This window comes from Eucalyptus grandis, chromosome 4 (genome assembly GCF_016545825.1).
Source record: "Eucalyptus grandis isolate ANBG69807.140 chromosome 4, ASM1654582v1, whole genome shotgun sequence".
NCBI classification, from domain to species: Eukaryota; Viridiplantae; Streptophyta; class Magnoliopsida; order Myrtales; family Myrtaceae; genus Eucalyptus; species Eucalyptus grandis.
This window is the reverse complement of record NC_052615.1, coordinates 22498283-22525152: the sequence shown is the minus strand read 5'-3', so window position 1 is coordinate 22525152 and position 26870 is coordinate 22498283. Positions and strand designations below refer to the sequence as shown.

Below are 26870 nucleotides of genomic sequence, written 5' to 3'. Positions count from 1 at the left end.
AAGATCTTCTCTAATCGTGATATCTATTGCTCCGATATTCCACGTCTTGCTACAATCAGAACTAGTTTGGCAGCCCTATCCACCCCTTCCACATTTGCGGGTGTTATTGCGACTTGGGAGGAGCCCCTTCCAAACCTTAATGGGGAAAATGACCGACTAGTTTGGCTGGGTCACCCGTCTGGAACCTACTCTTCAGCTTCTGCTTGGAATCTCCTGAGGACGAGGAAGCCATTAAGTCACTGGTACAAGTTTATTTGGAGCCCCTCTCTCCCTCCTCGTTATCAAACTCACCTGTGGCTGATTACTCGTAATCGTCTACCAACTTAGGTGAGGTTACTCTCCCATGGAAGAATCTCGAATGTGTCTTGTGCATTTTGTTCAATTAGACCGGATTCAATCGATCACCTTTTCTTTGGCTGCTCCATTACTCGCAGCCTTGCGGCCTTTTGGGCAGCGAAGTTTAATCTTCCTTGGAGAAACCAGACCTGAAAAGTGAACCTTTTGTGGGCTATTAATCACTTATCTGATCCAGGGTTCCACCAATCAATGGTTAGGTTTTCCTTTGGTGCCTTATGTTATCTTGTCTGGAAGGAGAGAAACAATATCATCTTCCGCAACCAACAGCTCTCCCTCCCAGCCATGAAAGCCCATCTAATCAAAGCTGTTAAAGACAAGGCCCTTACATTCTCCAAGGTCCTGGATATCCTCCGCAACAAACGTCTTCAACTTAGTTGGGGTATCCACCCTTCTATCTTTGAGTAAGCGTTTCGGCCTCCTACTGAAGTGATCATTTGGCCGTCTTCGTTCGTGTTTTCTTTGCATTGATGATGCTCGTGGGTAGCCCCCTCTTCCCCCTTGTTTGGGTGGTTCTCTATCTCGTCTTTCCCCGGGTATTTCGATTCTTTGTTGTTGCTAGTTCCGTTCACCCGCCGCGCTTTCATTTGGTTGTATCCCGGTGTTGTGGGGTTGTATTTCGCCCTCCCTTTTCGTTTATTATTGGCCTCGCTTTCTGCCCTAGCCGCGCTGTTCGTTAGCCTTTTTTTAGCTGCCTGTTATTCTCGTTTCCTATATCTTTCTCTCGTAGCTCGGGTTGGCACCCTTCCACTCGAGTGGTACTCGACATTCGAGTGCAAGTTTTTTTGCCGGCTCTTCTCTGTTGTTCTTTGTATGGCCTCCTGGTTCTCTAGTCTATCTATAATACTTACCTTTTACCAAAAAAAAAAAAAGATTTCACTTGTAAATGATACATCAAAAAAGGGGGAGGAGGCTCCCATACATACAAATACAATGTTAATCATATCAGTAGATTTGCTCTTGATCCAACAATGAAAATTGCATCTTCCTGACTACAATCTTTCTACATTTATTACAATCATATACAATTACAATATTGCCCATCCCTAGGAGTATTTTAGAATACTCAAAAAAGCTCTAGAACTTTGGGAGATAGGTTAACGATCCTTTGTATAGAAACTCCGTAAGTCGTGTCATGCTTGTGGACTGTGGCACATAGAGTCAGGGCACGTGAACGACAGCGGATGACTATTCTAAGTGAAAGAGGACTCCTAGAATATGCAAAAACTGGGAAGTTGAACTTCAATGGTGTTTTAGGCCAAACATCATAAGTGAAGTTTCAGCATCGCAATGTACTGGAACAACACTTGCGGGACCTCCACTCCCATCCAAGAGTGCCACCATCCAATAGTGCTGCCGCATGTACCGCTCTTTTATGATTGGTTTCGTTCGGAAGATCTAGGTCTATTTTATGATACACAGAGAAAGGTCCTTGGTCACATCAAATTACGATAGGCAATGATCCGATATTAAATAAGTAGAAAGATCGAGTGCACATTTCAGAGAGATCAAACATAATTTTGACTATAGTTAAATAACTTCTTCCACTATTATTCTACATTGAAATCTCAAATAAGATTTTCTACTGTTCTTAGATGTTTTGGCAAATGACCACTTAATATACGTTCATAGATTATCTCGAACGTTACAATTTGTAAGTTTACACAATAATTGTCCATGGGACCTTTTTCCTCATTCCAAGGAAGAAATTACATTACTTTTCATATCGAGGGCAATTGGTAAAGGAAGCAACTTCCCCCACCAGTCAGGCGACGATAATTTACTTGCTAAAGTCGGACGCAATATAGTAGAATGCAATTCGACCCAAAAAAATATAAAAATAAATAGTAGAATGCAGCAGTACGCAATGAGAACCTAAGCGAGTCTGAATTACAAAGGCGATGCATTCTCGACTCCCTAGCTTAACATAAATGTAAAGCCCGTTTGGCTTTTGAAAATTACCAAAGAGAGTTTTCAGATGGATCCATCATAAATAAGAGAATGAACCAAGTCAAGACCCCAAATTTACCTCACAGGACGCCTAAACGTCAACTCCGGTCCAGAGAGGTAACAAACAGGAACTGACTTAAACTTAACCACCAAGCGAAAAGCCTTTGATAAACACGTTTCTTCCTGTAAACATCTGTACATTCCGCCGCCCCCAGTTTGTCCCCCCTGACAGTGAACATATTACATTTATCCTTGATACATTACCCAAAGCTTTCACTTTGCTACCCTAATAAAGAAAAACAAAATAGAAATAATCAATGTTTTCTTTCCCATTTTCCTTCACGTCTGCCATCACGTTCCCTTCTTTCCACCACCTGCCTCGATTTGCTTCCTCTAGAGCCATGCCTTTGGGCAGATCCATATAAACCAGGTTGCCCGTCAAATGCCGACACCAACTCCCCATCCCCAACACTACCCGTGTCACCTGAGTCCTTGCTTCCATCGAAATTTTCTTCATAATTACTGCCCGAGTCATCGGCTCGGTCACGAGACTGCAAAATTGTGGGTGGCTGCCCAGCAAATGGACGAGATCCAGACAACACAACCGTTGACATTGTTCCCATGGATGAGCTGCTGCCAGCATTTTCAGGCTGCAAACTCCCACCACCTGCTCTTGTGCTTCCTTCATTAACCAGCCTTCCATTATCCCTCTCACGATATCTATCCCGTGAGCGACTGCACATTTCATCAAGGGGAATACTAAAATCAAAAAACTATCAAAAGCCAGATATCATTTCAAGCACAGCAATTTAGGGGATGAAAGAATTGAAAGGCATCATAGGAAAGGGATCAAGAAAGAAGGAACAGAGTTACCCAACATGACCAGTAAACGCTCAAATAAACACCTGGCCTGAAAGAAGGGCCATGATAAACACAAAATGACAACTCTAACTACGAGCCCACTTTGCCAAACACACTGCAAAGCTCGCAAAAAGGATAGTGCTCGGTGGCCTAAGAGGGTCCCCATTAAATTGACTACATTTAGTGAGAGACAAGGACTGGTGGTTGTTAGTTGTAATAAATAATATAGACAAATATCTGTAGTCCCATCTGATTGAATGAATTTGTGTACAAGCAACAAGCAAAAAGCTTGCAACATTATACTACCTTTAAATTTGATCAAGGACTGGTATTTAGAATCTTCAACAGCTGGATAGAAAATGAGAATCATCTTTAAGGTTCACATGTGAAGAACCAAAGTGATACCTGGACTGAGCGGAGGATGGAAATTCACGCCTTGAAGATCGTACTCCTGATTCGATCTGCTCCAATTCTTGCTGAAGTTCTCTCTACAAGCAGTGCCATAATTATTGCCAAAGAAGACTCAATCAGCCAAGAAAAAAATGATTCTGTTGTTTTTATTTGAAGGGCAAATCATATCAGTTTAGAAATACATTGAGCTACCATAATTAAGAAAATGGTATGATCTTTTGGTGTGAGTTTCATCACTAGGTTAGTATAATTTGATGATACCATCTCACTAGGAAGAAAAACAACTTCCTAGTTTAGTGTTTCACAAGCAGCACTAACTTCCTCTGCCCCCACAAAATAGGATTAAGTAGAAGGTAGATGCCCTAGTCGCACTAAAAAGAAAACTGGCAAACTTAATATCAAAGAGGCAAAACATCTAGCACCTCCAAACAAGATGGATGCAGAAGACTACAAACTTTGCCAGGACGCCACTCTAAGCTTGGGAAAGAACACAAAATTTACCATTTACCATATATAAGAAGAATGTTTACCTACATCTATACTAATAACCTGCTTTTCCATAGATTATTTGTCTAGCTTTTAATTTCAGTAGCTGTTGTCACCTATCAAAGCCCGCACACCTTTAATTTCAGTTTCTTCTTTTTATTCTTTTTTTTTCCCCAAGGTAAAGAAATCTCCATATACTTTTTAAATATGGATTAGAAAGGTTTCCAAGTATGAGGAGTCAATTAATGAGCATCTCAAAAATATGAAATACAGTCTCACATGATAACTAAATCACAAGGATTCAGTTGATGGATTGGAACCAAATTATTGATGGAAGAAGTCAATTTACATTACAAATGACCCAAACCGTAAGGGGTCTCTGGACAGTTTTTTCATTAGTTTTTCAGCACATCATCAAGAGCTTGTCATGTTCCCACTACTAATGATTCTCTTTAAACAATGTTTTTGTTAGATGAACACTCTTCCATAGATATATTTCTCTGTGTATAAAAGAAAAGGGAAGACAAAAAGCTTCAGAATTGAAAAATTGAACGATAATATTCTAGTCATTTATGACTATAGCATGTCCAACTGCACAGCCCCAATAGGAATCAATAAAGAAACTATCCACCCAAGGATTGCCTTTATTCAATCATTCAGAATAGCTTAGTCATCAAATGAGGAGAGAATTGAAAATAATTTGTGACTTCGCAGAACCACAGCTGCCGTAAGATCTATGAAGTACCTAAACTTTTTTAGGTAGACAAACGAGTGAGAATTGAAAGTAGCCAAAACTATTTTTTATGCAACAAAGTAATCTCATAATGAATGATTAAGGGCACTAGGCACTAACAAAAGCTGACAGGCTTCTCAATGAAATATACAATTACATGTTAATTTCTCTCCATATATAGCATATTTATGTGTTATTATCAGCACAAAACATTTTAATTTTCCAGAATTTCTCATACAATGCCCTTCATTTGTGAATTGAGGATCAACAATAAAAAAAAAGTAGAAGAATTAGTCAGAACCTTAATAAAGCCACTGGAGTTTGATTGGCTTATTGTGAACCAGCGGCAGAAAAATCAGCCAGTACTATACTAAAACTACTAGAATTTTGTTGACAGAGTGGTTAAGGACCAAACTTATGTTAAAATTATGCAGAAAAGAACTTTTGCCACCAAATGCAAATTATTCCACATTTGGGCCATCCGCCCAAGCTTTTAAACTGCATCTTAACAGGTCCATGATGTTAGTGGGGTATTTCACGGAGCATACCATTTGACTACAATGATTGAACAACTCTGTCAATGGAGTATATTAACAATCATAGCTTTGCTATTCAAATGGATCATCTTCCATTAATAGAAAGTCTGATATGAAGTGGATGATTCACATTAGCTAAGTGAATACACTGGTAAGTTTGCATGCCATTTAGGTTGAGTTTGTAGTTTCAAAAGTACTTTACAATTGGCCAAAAAATAAAAACTAGAAAATGAAAAGGCATGTGTAAGGAGCTTGAATTTATTCAACTTGAGAAAATTTCAACCCACACACGCCTCTCCATTCATGGGTATGTTTCATTGTCTATTTCATAATTATTTGGTCATCCAGATAATAAGATGTCGATGAAGATCAACAAAAGACTTTGAACAATGAACATGTAAAGTTAATGTGCAATTCAAAGTTTTTCTCAGCTTAAAATTCTCTCAGCAAACCAAGACGAGGGAAAATTAACATATTTAGGGGGTCATTTACCAGGCTCCCTCAATACAGGTCACTCTTAAGACCTGAGACTCCAACATTTTTTAAAGGCAACCCAAAACTTTTAATGCCAGGAAAAATAATTAACAGCAAGAGAAATACCAGTTGTACAGATTAGCAGAAGGATTGTTTATCAAAGGATGTGACAAGCATGCATTGGATGTTTTCAATACAATAACAAACTTACCTGTAAATCCCTTGTTGGGGAACAGGAACTCTTTCTCTAAACATCAGTATATGCACATACTTGCCTTTTACCATATCATAACAAATTTGCAAGGGCTCTCTAAATTAATTGATCACCGTTAATGATTAATTGCCTACAACTATAGAAAGACCTATGGCATGCTTGAGCTGTAGTGAAAGATTTTCTTGCCTGTGCCTGCTTCTCCTTTTCCAGATCAAGGCTGTAACGCAACTCCCTGGTTCTTGCACGTTCAATTTCAAGCAGCCGTTGTCTCTCAGTCTCTTTTTCTACCTCAGCTGTCTTTTCCCTGAGAAAGGCCATCAGTAATTTATATAAACATGAGATCATTCACATTTTAGAATTGAGCAAAGTCAAAATCACTAAAGGCATCAATATAAGGGGGGAAAAGAACCTATCAAGCTCCTGCAGTAATTCTGCTTCTCGTACAGCAGCCTCTTCCAGGAACTTCTTGCGAGTGTGTCTCATAAGGAGTTTCTTTTGCCGGCGAGCTATTATTTCTTCTCGCAGCCTTGACTTCTCACTGCCGAATGAAATTAAAGCTGGTGGTTATTCAAGAATTGCTATCAAGCTAGCCTCAAAAGAGCATGTTGTATTACATGCTTAAGGAGCCTTCCTTCCAATTTACCAGTAAATGCTTAGCTGGTGAGCAATTGCAATAATTGGGTTCATCAATATTCTCAGTATAAAAAATGGCTGTCACATATAAAATCAATTTTAATTCTTTCTTGTTCAAATGATTTTTTCCCAATTGATATATGTGGGCATATAAATCCTCTGTTCATGGATTAATGAAAATGGGCAAAATCTCCAATTGCTTGTGCCATTCTAGGAGTCTTTTCCTTTTTGCGTATGGCATTGCCCCTCCCTTCGACATATCCACTAGTTTGGAACTTCACTTGAAAGCCAAAGTTTGACTCAGATGACTTCAGGATGCTTCCAAAAACTAACAAATGTCAAGTGCTTTTGCTTCTGGGGCATTGTATCAACACAATTAAACTATGAATATATAAGAATCGGTTATATAGTTGATGAAGAGCAGCCTGTAACCTTGTTACATTTTTCTGAATGGTTTGATTAATAACCAGCTACTAAGAGATAATTCTCTGTTGACTTCACAAAATTTTCCTCTGGTACTACATCTATTCTAAAATAATGACCGACCACATGTTCTTCCCTTTCATTGAACTCTTCAATGAGTTCTTCCTCTCCCTATGATGTCAAAAGTAAACTAATTCAACTAGGTGTCTCATTGTGGAGGAGCCAGAGAAACTACACACTGCCCTTGCACCAAAGACATCTGTCATACTACTTGATGCGGTCCACCAGTTAAATGATTCTATAGTTATCAAAACATTGACATCATCACTCATTTTGGTTAAGATGAACTTTTTCATAGATCCATGGAAGACATAATAGGATTAGAATTCTTCTCCTAAGGATTACTATCAAGTGTATATTCCTAGTTAAAGCAGTATTCCAGGGTTTTTAATCTTTAATAGGAGAAGCATTTTCAAAGAGCCTCTAACAAGACCTTACTTTTGAGGAGTCAATGAATGACATTTGAATTTAAACAATTGTCCTCTTGGGAACTGACTTATGCAATTTTCAAGAATGATCCTGAAGAAACCCTAGGTAGGTTGTTCAAGAGCATTAAAAATATATTTACTCGTCAAGAATTAGCATTCAAAGAAAGTTTTTTGCCAATTTCAACATAAATAAGGTGCACTCATGATCCATCATCACTATGGAGCTCTCTGCTGTATCATGAGGTTCTATGGCACACTAAACTTGAACACTTTAAGTGCCACCAGCACACATAAAGTGCATCATTTGGGGAAAAAAATGATCAAAAATACATGTTGTGCTCATTCGGATATGCATTTGAAACGGATGTTAGAGTCACCAAAATTCAACTGTATTACCCAAGAGTACTAATACTTCCTGTCCTTGTGCATACTTTGATCACAAGAAGAAAAAAGATCAAACCAAGTCCTTGTGCTTCCTCAATCTGACGTAGGAGTTGAATTGATTGGTAAGCAAGGAAATGAAACTTACATTGACTGAATAGAGTTCTTGATTTGTTGAAGACGATTCTCATCCTTCATCAGATCTGAAAAAGGAAGCATAAATACTGGAAAAACAAATTCTACAAGATAAAGAGGACAAGGACATACGATCACCAGCTGAAGAATTTAATTGAGTGCTCTCTTTGGAATCTCTGAATTGATCTTCTGCATGATTCTCATTTTGAAGAACCTCCAACTCCATTTCAGCTTCTTCTTGCTCCTGCAATACATCATATTTCAAAAAGGAAAAAGAGAGAGAACAACAAAATCCTAAATGTGAACCATGGATCACATTGAATCTGAGACTCACCACAACTTCTTCAAGTAGTTTTCCAGAGAATGCTTCTATGTATGACTGAGCAGAAGTCAGCTTTGTGAGTACCTGAAATAAGTCAGTGCATAAAGCGTTTCTCAAGGGAGAAGCATGATGAAGCAATAATATTAAATGTTAAGATTCCACATCTACCACTTCTTTCCTATGTTTTAGCAAACTTGAAAAAATGGCGAAATGAAGGCCAAACAAAAAATAAAAATGCATCAGGGTGACAAACAGAAGAATCGGGAAAGATGAGACATCAAAGCTCCGTTTGTTTTGTAGAAAATGAATGTTTTGGAAAAAAATTCCCTAAAATGAATACTTTATATCCCTTGCAAAATGAATGAACAAAAAGTATTTTCATCATTTATTTTCCGTGAAACAAACGAATTAAAACTTCCGCTTACCTTTTTCATGATCAATCAAGAACTTTCTTTTAGCGAAAGAACTAGAGCTACTTCGTAATTGATGGTCATATTTAGTGGAAAACTAACTCAAACATCATATGCAGAAAGTGCTAGATTCAACCGGTAGATCCTTGTGACTCACAATCCTGTCTGTCAAGATGGTAAGAATATAAGTCTCCACTTTCCAAGGAGATCCTTCCAAAACAGTATCGTGCATCATCCCCTGTTCTCGGATAGCACCCGCTCCAGTAGAAATTGTCCTTAGGCATCGTGATGCAATCATATCACATCTCAACTGGGTATGTATACTTAATCCATAATAATGTTTGGGGTCCTTCACCCATACCAACAAAAACCGGAAAACAATGGTTTGTTACCTTTATAGATGATCATACCCGTTTATGTTGGACATACTTGATGAGCGCCAAGTCTGAAGTTGAGTCCTTGTTCAAAATTTTTTATCAAATGGTTATGACTCAATTCCGTACTACTATTAGTATTCTTCGTACTGATAATGGTACTGAATATTATAACCAGTTTTTGGAGAGTTTTTTCAGAAGAAGGCATCCTTCACCAGTCAATTTGCCGAACTACACCCCAACAGAATGGCATTGCTGAACGCAAAAATCGCCATCTCCTTGAAGTATTGTGTGCCCTCTGTTTCTCGATGCATGTACCTAAATACTTATGGGGGGAAGCTGTGCTAACAGCATCTTATCTAATTAATAGGTTGCCTACTCGGGTATTAAACTACACTACTCCCTTAAATTGTTTCAAAAAAATGTACCTCACAGTGCATATTTTTTCTGATATTCCTCTAAGGGTGTTTGGTTGCACTACATTTGTCCATCTCCCAATTCAGTGTTGATCCAAATTAGATCCTCGGGCTGAAAAGTGCGTGTTTATAAGGTATGCACCTAATCAAAGAGGTTACAAGTGTTACAATCCACATACTGGTAAAACTCATATCACTATGGATGTAACCTTTATCAAGTCACAACCGTTTTTTTCTAACAAATCTCTTCAGGGGAAGAATGGCGAAGTTAGTGAAGAGATTAAGTCTCCTGTCCTTCCTACTCCTTTGTTTGAATCTTCGAAAACACCTCTGCCGAATCTTGATGTGTCAAGGATAGGGGGATAAAAAGTTCAAGATCACAATGTGATTAACAAGCCCAGGCTTCAGGTTTATACTAGAAGAAAAACTCTTCAAAATGTTGCAGATCAGAACTTTGTCTTGGAGCCTCATCCGTCTGCAACCCCGAGAGACGATCTCTTGCCTTCATCATCAGGTGATCCTAGTAGTACTCATTTTCCCTCCATTCCTATCTTAAATTCTGATACTAATGCTTCTAATCTTGATATGCTTATACCTCTTAGAAAAGGAGTTAGATCATGTACTCAACATCCTATATCAAAACATGTGTCATTCCAAAAGTTGTCTCATCATCATAGAGCATTTGTGTCAAATCTGTCTCACATGGTATCAGAGCTAGGAGGTCCTGAGTTCAAATCTTCAAAGCCCCTATTTGCCTCCCCAATTAAATTTCCACGCTTAGTACTAGGCAAAAGACTAGACTGAGCATGAGGGGGAGTATTAGAATATTTAAATAATAAACCACGTCTTCATCTAACAGCTTAAGCTTTTAGAACAGTTGGCAGTGGTCTCACAAAATCTCACAGTATTTTTCAGGAATGCATAAGATTTTCTTGGTTGAGATACAAATAAAAACTAAAACCCACTGGCACTAAGCTAATCTGTAAAGTTACTCAAACAACTACCAACGGTTCAAAAGATAAAAGTAAATGCCCAGATATAGATAAATCCTGTTATCATAACAAATTACCCAAACTGACAATTTAAAAGCAAAAAAAAAAAAAACTGGACATAGATGTCATGTCTCACTGATTGACCAAAGTAGCAATAGTGTTCTACACGATTGTTAATGGCAACATACAAAGAAGCATCATCAGCTTACAGCATCACATGCTTTCAAGACCGGTCCTATCTCCTCTATCCATCCACAAAATCGCTTTTTTCCAGATATCCTTGACTCACAAAATGCGTACAAGTTAATAACTCGAATTTCAACAAAGGTTGAGAAAACATGGGTTCTAGAAACAACTACCGTACATGAGATTAATGTTAGCTGACATTGCAATCTAAGAAAAACTAAAGGTCCCAACTCGAGTTCAAAACTCGTTGATGATCTAATACAATGTCCACAGCTATTTATCTGAACTTAGTGACAGATGTCTGGTTGCAAAATTTGGCCTTTAAAGCATGTTGGATCTCCAAAAAGAAAAAACAACACTGGCGTTTGGAGGTGCATTAGAGAGGACTGAAGTGAGTTTTCTCTTCAAGCTGCATTAAAGTAGCAATGGGAATTGGATACACTTTTTGGCTCAACAGTGGCAAAATGACTGTAAATGCTTTGTCTTGCCATTAGGCTCTTTTTTGGTTTCTTGAGCTTTTTGTGCTCGAGTTTGCACCCCATTGGTGCCATATATGAATTGATTTACCTATAAATTCAGTTCACTGCCTGCTGTAGACTTCAGATTGGCCACTGTCAAGCCTTAGACATAACCAAAAGAGGAAGACATACAACTATAAAGTTGCTCAGTTATGTTTATGCAATATGACATTAATATGAAACAGCCATAGAAACACTTGCTACCTGAAGAATTTCCTCCCGTGTGCTGCTGAAATCAGGATCAAGTTGCTTGAAACCACGGGCAGAAAGAGCTTCTCTCAGGACCTTTTACAGTGAAGCATGGTTCAGTAAAACACTTAATATAAGCTATTAACTACGTAAAATTCAGCCCATGTAAAGCATTCAGACAAAATTCTTTTGATCCATCCTGCATCTAATAAAGCCTCTTATAAGGTAATGAGCTCCATAGAAAATGATAATTACGACTCAATTCGATCGCTCGTAGATAATTCATTAAATCGCATCAAGGATGCACCTCCTCTATACAATATACGTGTCAGAAGAGATATCTAAGAACCGCAAAACAAATCAAGTAGAAAAAGAACCACGTCATCAACCAAAAGAATAGAGTGGTCCTTGATTCCACCTATTTGACTTCACTCCAGAGACCTCCTATAATGCAGAAAATGAAAGCTGGGACTAAACCCAGAATTCTTTCACCTATTTTCAAAAAACATCAGTGCTGACCAAGCTAATAGTTCTTCCTAACTGACTGTACCATGATCTGATTTATAGGAGCGACGATGCTGAACATGAACATCATTTAAACTCAAAATACAAGAAAAAAAAGATTAAAAAAATCATCTTCCACTTACCTCTTTCTCCTCAACCCCTTTATCTCTCAACCTACATAAGGCTAGGCAAATTTGCTTCTCAAGATATCCAATCTTTCCTTCTGCAACATATATAGAGTTCCCAGATCATTTGAAAACAAAAGAAAACACACACACACACACACATACACACACAGGGTTCATTCTAGCTTCTCTCTCTCTCTCTCTCTCTCTCTCTCTCTTTTTTTTGGTTGCTTCTTTTCATAATCAATCATCTGCCATTTCGTTTCTTTCTAGGGGAAAGGTGCCAGGAGTTGGAATGACTCTTCAAGAGGCTAAAATCAACAGCAATATAGAAAACTTCTTCATACCAGTCTTTGAAGAGCCCAAATTCTCAATCTCAACCCATAGGTTATCAGGAATCAAAGAAATATCTTCCTCCGAAGAGTACAGGCAAGCACCTGCAACAAGTGCTAAAGAGAGTTGTAAGAAAGGGCTCTCAAGCATTGGGTGTGCAAGTTTCCCTAGGCCATTTAGAACAGCATCAGCAGATGCAAGAAAACATTGCAACTGCTGACGACCAGCAAAGGGAATATAATCTACTAGTAGTGCCATTGCACGCGTCCTCAGAAGCAAAGATGTATCTGATGATCCCATAAGAGCAACATGATCCCATGTACTTGAAACCAGAAGAGGGAGAACCGACTCAGAAGCATCAGTAATTGAAACAGGAGAAACTAACTTATCCTGATATCTTGAAAAATCCATGACTGAGATTCCATCAATGTCTTGACCAACAATCTTTCCTAAGTGCTTAAGTGCTATTAGCCTTTGCTCAGGTTCATTATGGCCAAGCAACCTACAAAATAGCTCCACCACTGGAACCTCCTTTCCACTAAAGTTATGGAATCCTCTACCAAGCAACATCGTCAACCATTTATCAGATTGTAAACGCCATGAAAGTTTAGGAGCACAGCAAGAAAACCTTGTGATTGCTATACATAGGGTTTCCACAATATCATGAATGGGCAAAAGAAGTGGTACTGCAAGTAGGCAGTCAACCATCACAGATGCAACAGTCCAGCAATGTCTTTCTAGGAGAACCAAAATAAATTCACTAAGGCCCTCTAGACCAACCCGCCAATGCATTGGAAGCTCGTTCGACAATGCAACTGAGATAGGAGAGTCATCCCTTTTGCCATCATCACATAAATGAATGTTTTGCAGAATTGCAGATAAGCACCTCAAGTATATAAAGCTTTCTGCTGATGAAATAACCAACTTCTTGGTAAGTCGATGATGAAGCATCCAACATTGCTCCAGTGTTGGACTAAGTTTGCTAATCAGACGCTCCACGTCCTCCACGAACTCTTTTATTTCCTCCAAAGACAAGGACTTAAGTTTACCACTAATGCTACCAGTATCTGGAACCTCAGATGTAAGTGGATCACGCAAAATGTCATGGAGAAACCAGTCAATTGATTTTCTGTCAGCATTGTAGAATGCTTTTACACCATAATCAGAAGATAACTTAAGCGGCATAGCGCCATAGACTTGCAATGCTTGACGCAACAGTAGCTTGCAGTTGTCCATAACACATTGGAAAGCACAGATGTAGTCACGGTAGGAAGATGTGGGCTCAAAATAAGTAAAATTAACCCACAAGAGTAAAGACTGCAATATGTCTCTCCTATGCTGGAAAGAGAGATCAGGAAAGACAGATGCCAGTATGAAAATTGTCAAAGCTCTTCCATGTGAGTTAACAGAAGAATCAACTTCCCCATTGCTTCTCTCCCCAATGGTCTTGAAAAGCTCATCAAAACACAGTGATTCAAAACTGAGGCACGAATTATCAACTAATGCAAACTCATCAGACACTTTCTTTAAAGAATATGAAATAATTGGCTTCAAAAGGGACATCACCGAATCTAACAAAAGCACATCACAATATGAGGCTCCGCAAAGAGAAACCAACATATGTACCAGTCTAGGTGTCTCAGCTACCATAGCTTCCATATGCTCACGTACGAGGGCTTCAAGTATGTAAAGGATAATTGCTTTTGCATTTGTTGCAGCAAAACCTTTTATTTCATTTGGACTAAGTTGAGAAGCGTTTGATTCCAGAAAATATGGCTTTGAACAAAGATCAGAAAACCAGCACAAAACATCAGGGAATACACTGGAAGGAAGAGATCTGAGTTGCAAGCCAACAGCCTCCAAAATGATTTCTCCAAATGATTCAAATTGCCTTTTCATATTAGGAAGAAGTCTACAGAGATCAGGGTAAATGACGTAAAAAGATCGATTTCCATTTTGTTGAACATATTGTTCAGACCCTTTACCTGATGTGTTCTCTGGTTTGGCTCCTAATTGCTCAATACCTGTCTCATCATCTTCTCTCTTAAAAACTTTATCTCCCATGGACAGATCATCGAAGAAAATGGATAATAAATATCTCAGCTCAGTTAAATCTGAGACAAGGAAAAGATGGTCCTTCACATATTGCTTTGCATTGCGTGATACTGCCATCCAACCAAGAAATCGGACAAGAGGAGAAGCAGAAATTGAAAATGTTGATATCTTTCGAATCCACACTGAAGGTGGAAGCAAACTTCCACTGTTGGTATTATTGATGCTAATTTTGAACTCTGAACCTTCAGTACCAGCACTGGTGGCAACTACCAATTTCTTAAGCAATATCCAGCGCCGTTGAAGCTCGTACACTCTTTCAGCATCCAAATGTAGGTTACCTTCCTTTAACTGAAAATAGAAGGAGGTCAACATATTATTTAAGTACTCAGCAGAACCTAAGATGACATTGATCACAAGACCTGGGTCACAACAGAGCTTGGTGGATGAGTGCAATAAGAACAGAAGACCTTCCATTAAAATCTCTTGCATTGAATGTTGCTCTCTTTGCAGTCGCTGGATCAGAAAATTACACAGCAAAACCTGGTTTTGTCTAGCCAAGGTGACAGCATCAGCAGATTCTACATCTTCAGGAGATAACTCAACAACTGGTTCATCAGATAATCCTGTATGATATGCCTGTCCATCATCTGAAACTTGCTGCTGATAATTCCTGTCCAATTCAGCAGCTTTTAGTAGTAACTGCAGCACTATTTTGTCTCTTTTCTTTTCAAGGTGAGCTATACTTTCGAAAGTATTGATATCACCAGAGTGTTTCCTCATGTCTGGAACGGTAGAACATGCAGGAAGCTTGATGTTGCTGCTGGTTATTTCACAGACAGCCTTCAAGCTGTGTCTGGAAGACATGAAAAAAGGATTGATATGACACTCAGCAGCCAAAAGCAAAGCATCTATAGCAGCATCATGACCCTCTGCAGTAACCTCATGCTGTGAGTGCAAATCCATAGCCAAACGTTGAAATTCAGAAGCTCTGAGCTCGCAATCCCTATAATTGGCAAGTTGAAAATAATCTGCTTGCAAGTTGAAATACTCCAAATTAAAATCTGCATCTAAAACAAACCCATTCTTGGACTGGTCAGTTAAGCTTTTGTCAAGTATATGCTTTTGTTCTGAGCTGTTATCTTCTTGCTTAGTATCTGAGGTATTCTGATCATGAGTGATGGACACACTTAGCAGTGCAATGTTCCGCAGTTCATCGGGGACAAAAAGCATCGTTGCATCTTCAGTGGCATCCACCTTAGCAATCGCATCAGATACCTCTACCTTCCCATCATGGTCCTCCAGGCTACTTGACTTTGAGGAAGCTCCACCACGTCGGACAGCAGAGGCTAAAGAAGAGGATGTTACTTCCACCTCATTAACAGAAGCAGGAGACTTGCAAAGGTCAATGTTGGGCGGTAACTGCATGTGAGGTTCCAATATTGAAAGAAGCACACTGCACATACATACGAACTGTTATTCCATGCTCTAGGTTCACTATTTAATTCAACAAGCCCAGGAAAAAGGTATCACGGTGCACAAGAGCTCCATCATTTCTTGTACAGCAAAGGTCAGAATGTAGCCTTTACAACATAGGAAGTAGACTATCCCCAGGACTTTAGTACATAAGGTCCTGATCTCATGCATTAGCATTTTTCGCTTCACTCGGGTCCACTCTCTAAAGAATGTTCACAAAAACATTCTGCTTTACCATACAACAAAGAAAATAACTCCAATTACCATTTATAAATCTCCATTATGAAGGAAAAAGGAATCTATTTTTTTCCTGCTTCTCCCTGTGTATCAATATAAAGAATATATTGACTATATGTTCATGATTACAGCAAGACCATTTCATCATGCTTTGAACCATGATATTATAAAACAAATGCAGAACACGAGTGGAGGTCTCAAGATTATCCTGGCTAATCATGCAGATAACTTAATTTCAACTGATGTGATGGTGGGAGGAAAAATTACCTAGGAGCAACTGATCCAGATCTCCATTCAGATTCCAAAGAAGGAAGTATGGCTGGCTTCCATACAGCTGTGCGGATGATGTTGAGGGCAGTCTCACAATTGCTTTCCTGCTTTTCAACAAAATTCGGAAACACATCTCCAAAAGCTATTGTGCTCTTGAATGTGCTTATGGCAGGATCAAGGAAAGGCTCTAGCATCTCTATAAGGAAGAGAATTCTATGCTTGACTTCCTGAAAGAAGCCAGAAGAAAATCTCACTTCTACACAATATCCAAGTAAAACTGGAGAAACTTTGAGAAGTAATCCGCAAAGAAAGCTAGGGCAACTAATGTCTGATCTGAAAAAAGAAGGCGAGCATGATAGAGTTTGCGAGAAGGTTATTGTCAATCTTGATTCTCGTCATCTGGGACATAAGGCAGCAAATCCAATATATGAATGGTCATATAAATGGTAATGTACCTTGTATTTCCCCAATATATCATCCAGGTGGCCAGACAAACCAAGAAGAAAGTATTTGAGGGCAGTTCGTGCAGGGCCAAGAGAATGACGAGAAGTCTGATCAAGCAATAATGAAAAAGCCTTAAGATACGACTCTCAAAGAAAGCCGCTAATAAAACAAGAAGATGCAGGCCATAAACATTCAAAGCTTGACAGACAGAACAACCAAATTTAACAACCCTCAAGAAGGCCATAATTCATGGATATATGTGCAGTTTCTATCAGTTAACAGAACACATGCAAAACTAGAATAAAAGGAAATTTGTAATGTCTAACAGATAGCGAGCAAGTATGAAACTTTGCTGAGGCACTAAAGCTGTCCATAAATTTCAAAGCAATCATTTCAGCAAAAGTTAAGAGACCATTGCCTACTTATCCAGAAACTTAAAGTGATAAATGAAGGTTTATTTCATTAACACTCCCCCTCAAACGTGACCTGGGAATTGGCCAAGACTTAAAGCATGGACATAGACTAGGAGGACAAAGATGAGGGACCTTTGAAGGATTTGAACATGGAACTCCTACTCCAATTCAAGGTAGAAGCTGTGAGTCTACCATCAGCTTATCTAAGAGTTTAAGCAGGTAGATAAAGGGATGGAAAAGTAGTTAAGGGCCCTAAAATCTACAAAGCAAAGAGAGAAGCACTTGATCATTCATAGAGCACCATTATCATTTGAAAACAATAAGACGCTTCACATGTCATTCTACATCTTTTCCATAGTTCATAGAAAGAGATAATTTAAATGTTGATCCACTACTCCTTTATTATCTGTTTATAAAAACTCTTCATTTGGTCCATAAGGATGCCTCTAAGCTGCTAAACTGGGTGGGAAGTTGTGCAAGAGCAAGTGCCTTTCATGTGCACAATATGAACAGCATTTCCAGCATAGATCTCCTACTTGATCCTAGTCATGCTGATAATATTGTGATCATTCTCTAAGCCTAGGTAATTATGGATGACAAATCCACTCTAGACATCCCCTCTCACATATAATCTCAAGTCCATTTTTTTCCCCTTCCTTTACACCATCGAAGCTCCTAGTGAACATTCCATCCAAGTGGTTCAACTTATCCATTCATGCGAGATTGTTGATGAATTGATACTTGAATAGAAATGCACGCAGATATACTAAATAACTAGTGAGAGACTTACAATTATGTGCATATCTCAAAATTGTAAAAATATCAAGTTGCCTTGGATAAATGGAGAAATTCACACTTAACACTACCAAGAAGTTGTAGCTGCACTTCTAGTGCACCTTGGATTGTGCAATAAATGATGAAATCATGAAAGCGGTTCCCGTCATTCAGTTAGCGGGACAATTACCAAAAACCATTCTCAAGTTTTTCTTTTTACACACTTTACACCTTCTTTTAAAACCCTGTCCATTGCACCCTATGGTTTAAAACCCTGCCCAGGGCTTTAACACCACTAGGAAAATTATAGAAAGAAGTGCAAAGTACAGGATTTAAAACAAGTGGATACAAAGTCTAATCAAAGAGAAACAAGAGGATGGTTTTGTAAATTTTCTTTAACGAAATGACAATGACAATAAAGAAGCCTGAATGAGAATATTTGGATATGCAGCTGATGAGAATATGAATAGTGAAGTCAGATAAAATGTAAGTCAATGCTCAGTTAACAAGGGGATGCGGTAAGTTAAGGCTAGTATGCTGTAGGTTAACCATTAGGCACTTAAGACAATGTCAACACATATGTAGAAGCAAATAATGGTAATTGTACAGATTCGTCTTGAAATATAAATACTGAAGGAACACACATTAGGGTTAAAACCTCAGTTTTCAAATGAATCCTCCCTATATTATTTCTTACTCTCTCCATCTTGAGAACTAATTTTTTGATAATAATGAAGAAAGAAGACAAGAAAAGAACTGAATCAGAATCAAGTCATTGAATTTCCAGAACAAAGAAGAAAGAAGACTCTGGCCATTTTGAAAATGCTATGCACGTGGTCACCATCTGAGTTTAAATAGTCATCTTAATCTAGGTGATACACCAATCTGATCGGCGTACACCATTTTTGATTGAAAAGCTAAATAAGAATCTGAAAGGGGTGTATGCTTAAATAAGGAATTTCTCTAAATGTCACTATAAGGTATATATGACCTTTTCCTAAAACAGAAAAAAAGAGTTATCAGTTATTCTTAACCAATCAATCATTTTAATCAAGATTGAAAAGAATCTTGACTAGTGCAGTGATCATAAGAGGCTTCATCATAATTGGGCTTTTGAGTTTGCTCTCTGAGGATTTGTAAATTTATATGGCCTTTGGGCCTTATAAATCAACTCTCGCTCCTCCAGAAACAAAAACGAGTGAGCAAAAGAAGTCCCAGCATTAAGACAAGGGTACGAAAATAAAATTTAACCCACAAGAAAGGAGAAATAGAATGAATAGTTATAGCACTGAAGAAAGAGCAACAAGATGTCAAACCTGTATTATGCCTAAGAGGTCCTCTAGAAGTTCCACACAAAGATCAACCTGCATCATTGAGAGTTCAAATGGTAGTGAGAGTGGGCAAAACAATTAGCACCAAAGGAAATATACTTGCAACTGACCTTTGCAATTACTTGAGGCATCCATGGAGCTAAAACACTTGAACAGAGATCAATCAAAACACAAGCAGCCTTAACCTATCCAAGAGTCAGTAAAAATGGTTGAAATAAAAGTGAGTTGAGCAACCCTAATCACTAAAAAGTACGAGTTTCATATACAACAGTATTAGATATGAACGACAAGCACAAACATGTGACTGCGAAAATGATGAAAGATATCCGGCAGTGGCATGGAGTAATGGACGGTACAATGATGAAGATGTCATCATGACAATCTGCATATGCAATTAGTGGCGTCAGCAGATGTAACAGAAAATAATTTTTCAAAAAATGAAGAAACCTTTGCCAGATGCAACCTGAGACAAGGCTCGCTGGACATGTGGTTGTCCCCACTGGGAAAAACTCTCACTATAATGATCAGAACTGCTCACGGAAGGACGAAGGGCTGTATTACATATAAAGCCAATTAATCAAGCCTATCCAGAGATAATGTAAAAAGAAGTTGACAAATAATGTACAAAGGTTCATGGGAATGCATAAAAGAGAAGATATTTGAGTTAACTGCAACTACACCCCACACAAGGGAATTGGAATGCCACACTTAACATTTCATTTTTAGTAATAAGCCACCCAATCTTTCAACTTGTCAAAGGTTCCTTCCAAACATCGGTTTTTCATCAAAAGGGCATTCTGACCATATGAAAGGGTTGACATATTGAAAAAGGCTTATAAACCATGCTTTAAAGGTACAGAAGTGTCTGTAAACCCTCGCTTATGCTGCTGCAAGCTGGATCTAATCTACTCCTATTGTCATGTCAACCAACCAAATTCCTTCCATTATTACCCCTTGCAGTATTTCACTGGGGCATACTCTAAGACAGTGAATGTAAATTTAGAAAGCTTGATTTCATTGACATATGAGTTCTTTATTTATTTTTCTTTTTGGCTCGAAAGTCGTTATAACAATCTCAATAAAGTAGATTCCGATTATGCAAGCAAATGTTAAAAGGCCCTGCTACTTGTTCAAGTAGAAACCCATGTTTTCTTTCTGTGCTTCTAAAATATTTTAAAAAAAAATTGCTAACACAAAAAATTTAAACATTAGTTAGTAATATTGAACCCAGGCAACAGAATAGATTAACTTTGAAAGAAAAACTAGCATTAAGGGCAAATTTGCCACAAAAAAAGAATGAGAAAATAATCTAAGAGTCAAAAGGATAGAAGAAACATAAGTTTTAGAAAATTGGAGAAGTTCAATAAGAACAACTAAATTGTACTATGTCTATTCACACACAGCATCCCATGACAACTGCAAATCTACAGTTCCAAATGTCTTCAAGACTACAACATCATTTCTCTAAAAATAAATTTAGAAGCAATCCTAAAGGAATTCTGATTCATGGTGCTCAACCTGGCAACAGTGCTTGCATAAGTGGTAAAGCTGACCAAATCTCCACAGAGTTCTCTGCTAGTTTTCTGCAAAGCTGGGGCTGCAAAGTATATAAAGTACAGCAAAAATGACAACTAGATCCACAGACCAAAAGCACAATAAATAATGGATTTCATGAAAAGAGAAGCATTGTATGCCTAAAACCCAATTGACCTGTGACGCACAGGCATAAAGCACATGCATAATTCCTTCTTCCACTGCCCATATATCCAAAATGCTGAGGTAGCTAGAATCTGATTGATCATCAGGCATCTGGAATTCCTCTCCAAATAAGCTACAGAAATCAGTTAAGGAAAAAGGATTGCCAAATGCAGGCATTGCATTATCCTCCAAACCCGGTGCTTCATCACGTGAAGGATTAAGTGTCTCTTGCCCTACAGCAGGCTCAATGAACTTCTGCAGAATCACAGAAGCCTGCAAAATTTGAACAAGAAAATCATACAAATTACAACAGGTTTAGGGTTGGGACCAAATATTGAAAATAAGTACGAGCAGAGGATGATGTTATTACTGCTTTGCAGACAGTTCCTAAGTCCGAATCTTTATCGGCCTTCCTAAGAAGCACAAAAACTGCATCCGACCGGAAAACAGTACAGCTGGATGTAAATAATGGTGATGCACTCCGAAATCGCCGAGGCTCCACATGTGAAGAAAAAAAGAGAAATTATGTTGCCCGCAATCAGTACCATAAGATGATAACAGTGTTTTCTGAATAAAGAATTCAAAAGGAAAAGTGTGTCCTACCTTTGAATTTGGAAGATGACCAAAAATATAGGGATCTTAGCTCACAAAGCAGGAGAGAAATGAAGTTTTCAGCAAGTAAATAATTTCACATACAACAATTATGTATTGTTGTGATAGGTGGATGTTACAAATAATAAAGGTGTCTATTTTCGCCCACAGATTGTGTCTGTTTTATCAACTTAAGGGCATATTATTAAGTAGGTCAACCCAAACACAACTTATATCTAGTTAAACTTGTTGAAAACTCCTCCTGAACAAGATCCACATATTAAGTAGGTAAATCAAATATGACTCACAAAACCTGTTTATTTAAATAGGTCAAATTGGGTCAGTCCAACCCCACCGAGACCCAAACAACCCTTACAGCTTCTTGATACAATTTAGTTTTTATTGCCTTTATTTATGAAATTGACAAGCTTAATATGATTATTTATCAAAACCATATAAATTCAGAAAAAACCAACAAAACTGTGGAATAATTTCTTATTTGGTTTAATTTTCAAAAAGAATTCAGCAGTAATCCTTATTTACCAAGAAAAAGTTTTCAACTATAATAACTTATTGAAATTTAGCAATCATTAGCACCAATATTCACTTTTAACGTATCCATTAATAGTAACAGGATACCAAAGATTAACCTTATTGAAACTAAATAGGTTATGGTAGGTCATTAAACCGTTTATCAAATTGGCACAATATATTTCACTGAAGAAGTCGGACTACACTTCGGGTTATGCAAGTTCAACCCACAAATGACCCAGTTTATTTATTTTTGTCAAACAGGTTCACGCAATTATGACACGAACAAAATGACACCCCTACATATCACTAATATGTCACCATATCCTCACTTTCAGTTCAAGAGTTATGTAATGTAATGATTATGGTAGACAATCTATCCATATGTATCACTAAGTGGATAATTCTCCTCGCTAAAGGATCCCAAAACCTTGCCAATGACAAAAAATATGACAATCATGAAGCCACCTAAGAAAGCAAAACCAGAAAAGAGATGAATGCCATGCATGTTTCGCTAATAAGTATAGGAGAGGACAGGGACTGGGCCTGGGCAGGGGAAAGAGGGTGCTAAGAGACAGTCTTTCAGGAAAGCAATCAGTGAGGTTATGAGGCTGCAAATCAAAAATAGTCTAGGAAAGGAAAAAAAGTACCTCAAAATTTGAGGAGACAGTTATCACCGAAGATGGTTGGTTATTTTTAGGAACTTCAGCATCCGTGACATTTGACAAAGACTTTGTCATTTCACTGCATCACAATATCACCCTCCACAGCTCAGTTCATAATTCATCTATAGCAGATAAAATTACACATGCAACTTTAGCATAACCTAGTTAAATCACAGATCCATACGATACAGATAATTTTAAAGCAGCAAAATACAATATGTTCAGCTTTTCAGGACAGGATTTTTCTATTTTTAACTAAGGTAATTGCAGGACCAGAGCAGTTTCCAAAGCAGAATCTCTATGGTTGCGTATCTTCAATCTCTTCAATCGGGTTGGTTTAAAACCTGATCAACATGTATCTAAGTTGCCATCTCTAAATTCACCTCCATCTTCTTAACATGCCTTCTGTTATGTCCATGTAGCTTTATAGAACAGTTTTCATATAATAAAATTCTGGTTGATGATTATATCACTCGTACAGCATTCTCATGCATTAGTCTTTCTGGTTTAAGAAAACCATAGCATTATGCAACATTCTTCACTGATTCAACTTGTAGGATCTATTTTATAGTAGATCCATTTGGTGGGTATGTTTAGTTCGCCACATCAACAAACTATAAGTATTGTTTTAATGTTGAAGACTATTTTCACTGAATGCGTACCAAGTGGGTAACACCCTTGTACAAAGCTAGATACAAGATAGAAGAGACGTTTTATCAATTCCAGTGAAGAAAAGGTGTCACTTTAGTGATTTTTGTGTGGGCCAGAAACTAAATAACTTTTTACCCATCTATTTTACACAATCAACACTAGACCCTTTGTTTTTGAAGCCCTGTGATTTCATTCCCTCAAAATTGTCCAAAAAAATAGCTGGAGGGATGGTGGAAAGCATTACACTCTTCCCCTTAACTTGGTGAAAAAGCAGACGATTCCACACCCACATTTCCTCTTTGCTACCAGCATATTCAACCCGAGATATAGGACCCATTTGGTTCGGCTTTTGGGGAATGCATTTGCGTATATGCAAATACCTTTGGGTGAAGGGGGTTTTTCGAAATGCAAATGTCGTTTGGTAAAATTTGCATTGAGAAATAACTTTGGCCAAAATACCGTTTGGTAAAATTTGCATTTTTAATTAACTTTTATTAAATTAAAAAAGCAAAAATCTATTTATATTTTTTTTTTTTTTTAAGTCCGCCACTGGACCGCCAAATCCGTGGCGGGAACCGCTTGAATAAAAAATATAAAAATATAAACATAAAATATATTTATTAAACATAAAATATATATATAAAAAAGATATGTTTATATAAATATATATTTATATAAAAAAATCGGAGAAAAAAAGATATGTTTATATTTATAAATTTTTTTATTTATTTATTTATTAAACATAAAATATATTTATATAAAAAAATCGGAGAAAAAAATAGATATGTTTATATTTATAAATATATATTTATTTATTAAACACAAAATATATTTATATAAAAAAATAGATATGTTTATATCTATATAAAATATATTTTATATAAAAATATAAACATACTTATTTTTATATTTATTTTTATTCAAAAATAGATCGATTTCTCCACCGGAGAGATGAACAATACTGGAAGTTGAATTCTAAAGATGCAACTTTCCAAAGGACCTCAAGAGCTGCATTGGGCTAAAGGCCCTTAGAGCAACTTGGAGATGCAATTACATCTCGCCAAAGTCACGCAAAAAAACGAACCAAACACCTTTGCATTTGGTCAAAAAACTTTAGAGCCCAAATGAGCATTCCAAATGCTAAACCAAACAGGGCCATACACCCCATTGCCAAGGTAGAATGCCAAAATCACCTCATCCAATTACAGCGTAGAAGAAGGTGACAAACAGATTCACTAGGGTATTTACATAAAAACACCTATTCACCAAGTTGAAGTCTCTCCATCACACATTGTCAATGATCAAGATATTCCACCACATAGCCTCCCAAATAGAAAAGCGACTCTAGAGAGGACATCTTCTTTCCATACTAAATCACCTGGGAAAGCTCCACTTGGAGATGTTGAGGAAATGCATGGTAGAAAGATTTAGTAGTTCCCCACCCTTTAATAATCTCCAACAAACCACATCATCTCCCTGTCCCAGTTTATCAAACTGAAAAATCTCAAGAAAAGCCCTGAAGTCTTTTGATATCTGCATCATTAGCCCATCTTCTAAGAAGCATTGCAGATAACACCCCATCAGAAAGGAAACAGAATAAGCTACTAGCTTTTTCCAGCAGGAAGCTATTCTGAACAAATCCGAAAAAGCCGTCTTCAAGGAAGGTTCGTGGACCAACCTCTCATACCAGACGGAGGTCAAGGAGCCATTTCCCACTTTGAACTCAATAAAATGCACAAAACTAGGCCTTGACCATCTCCAAACTCCAATGCCATAAGTTTCATTATTCAGTTGAGTCACCAATAAGAAGTTGATGACATATATAATAGTCAGTAATTCTCACCCTAGTTGGCCTGTTAACATTAAGTTTCTCCACAGCCACTTTCCAAGGAGATCCTTTGAAGAGACATTTCCTGCAGCCTTCATTGAACAGAAGGACATTTGACCTTGGCCCAAATTACTATGTGAAAATTTCTTGTCTTTCTGAACTTTCCCACAAGAATCTTTTTGCAACATCTCAATTCTTTTTGGTTCTTTTTACCACTGAAGAAGGAAGGAAATAAACAAAAAGGCAGGGTAGGTTTGAAAGGGTACTCTTGAATAAAGTAATTCTCTTTCCCTTAGACAGATATTTCCCCTTCCAACCAGTTAACATCCTCTCATCTTCTGAATTACTGGATTCTATATAGCTGAGTAATTCAATTTAGCCCCCAAAAGGAAGCCCTAAATACATAATCTGCAAAGTACTTTACTCTGCAACCAAGTAGTTGTGCCAGCATCTGCCTTCTTCAACATTTGCCACTGTGCCAGGCATACCGTTATTAGGCCACTTTTGATAAGTTAAAACTTCAAACCTGATACAGCTACAAAGCAGAGCAAAGTTCTAATATTCACAAGATCCTCCTCACATGAGCCAAAGAAAACCATAGTATCACCAGCAAAAAAGAGGTGTGAGATATTAATGTGACCATCTTTAGTCCAAACATCTTAACAAACCTGACCGACTGCTTGCTCCTCTAGCAAGCATTTTATTCAAGACCTCCATTCCAATAAATAAAATAAATGGGGAAGTGGATGCCCTTGCCTAAGAACATAAGACTTCAAAAATAAAAATAAAAAATTAGCTTCCACTCATCAACACATAAAAGAAGAAGAGGAAATGCAATCTTGAATCCAAATCGATAATGCCATAACAAGCCAGATCCCATTTTCTCCGAGACATGGAGCAAAATACGACAAGACATGTCACCATAGACTCTTTAGATGTCTCATTTGCACATCAAGCCTTTCTTAGTGTACAAACAAACACCCAAAAATTGGAAAACAAATGGTGCTTTCATGAATGGTCATGGTCAGTTTTCTAAATAGAAAGTCTTCCACTTAATTCATGCATCTTTCTTGCAAATTAGTTCTTAATGGTAAGCACAGCTCGTGCCAATTATTGAGACTTCCTTATGAACCAACAATAAGCAGCAGCAGCTTAACAAGAATGCCATTTCAAGTTAAGCAGTGTCACCAAAATCAACACTTTTGCACCACTTCCTAATGTACTTGTCCACATCTTCAGAGACCTCCACTTAATATCTTTTAATTATCCAACAGAAAATCTTCATCACTAATTTGATCGGTCAGTGATCCTTGTATATCAATCTGAAAAGACAGGTAATTTCAAGTGAACTAACCGTTCATTGACAATGTGAAGTATAGGGTAAAATGGACCCGCAACCATAGCAAGAAAACGCAGGCTAGGCTCAGGAGCATCGGAAAAGCTGCTCAGGTCTCCCTGGAA

The 26870-nt window shown here is 37.8% G+C and overlaps 1 protein-coding gene across 1 annotated transcript in view; it reads right to left on the bottom strand.

The window, feature by feature from the left end:
• Nucleotides 1-2276: 2276 nt before the first annotated feature.
• The window catches only part of LOC104441275, a 35544-nt gene continuing 10950 nt past the window's right edge, over nucleotides 2277-26870 (bottom strand). Inside the window, exons 8-28 of the mRNA XM_039310813.1 lie at nucleotides 26764-26864; nucleotides 22916-23009; nucleotides 21514-21639; nucleotides 21156-21416; nucleotides 20964-21042; nucleotides 19909-19997; nucleotides 19744-19827; nucleotides 19556-19630; nucleotides 19431-19478; nucleotides 16939-17034; nucleotides 16481-16710; nucleotides 12463-15956; nucleotides 12134-12213; nucleotides 11502-11582; nucleotides 8414-8485; nucleotides 8212-8323; nucleotides 8093-8147; nucleotides 6429-6557; nucleotides 6206-6323; nucleotides 3571-3653; nucleotides 2277-3039 (exon numbers count right to left, since the gene is read on the bottom strand). Of these exons, the coding sequence (XP_039166747.1) occupies nucleotides 2619-3039; nucleotides 3571-3653; nucleotides 6206-6323; nucleotides 6429-6557; nucleotides 8093-8147; nucleotides 8212-8323; nucleotides 8414-8485; nucleotides 11502-11582; nucleotides 12134-12213; nucleotides 12463-15956; nucleotides 16481-16710; nucleotides 16939-17034; nucleotides 19431-19478; nucleotides 19556-19630; nucleotides 19744-19827; nucleotides 19909-19997; nucleotides 20964-21042; nucleotides 21156-21416; nucleotides 21514-21639; nucleotides 22916-23009; nucleotides 26764-26864 (5928 nt within the window). The 3' untranslated portion in view covers nucleotides 2277-2618. The remainder of the gene's footprint in view (nucleotides 3040-3570; nucleotides 3654-6205; nucleotides 6324-6428; nucleotides 6558-8092; nucleotides 8148-8211; nucleotides 8324-8413; nucleotides 8486-11501; nucleotides 11583-12133; nucleotides 12214-12462; nucleotides 15957-16480; nucleotides 16711-16938; nucleotides 17035-19430; nucleotides 19479-19555; nucleotides 19631-19743; nucleotides 19828-19908; nucleotides 19998-20963; nucleotides 21043-21155; nucleotides 21417-21513; nucleotides 21640-22915; nucleotides 23010-26763; nucleotides 26865-26870) is intronic.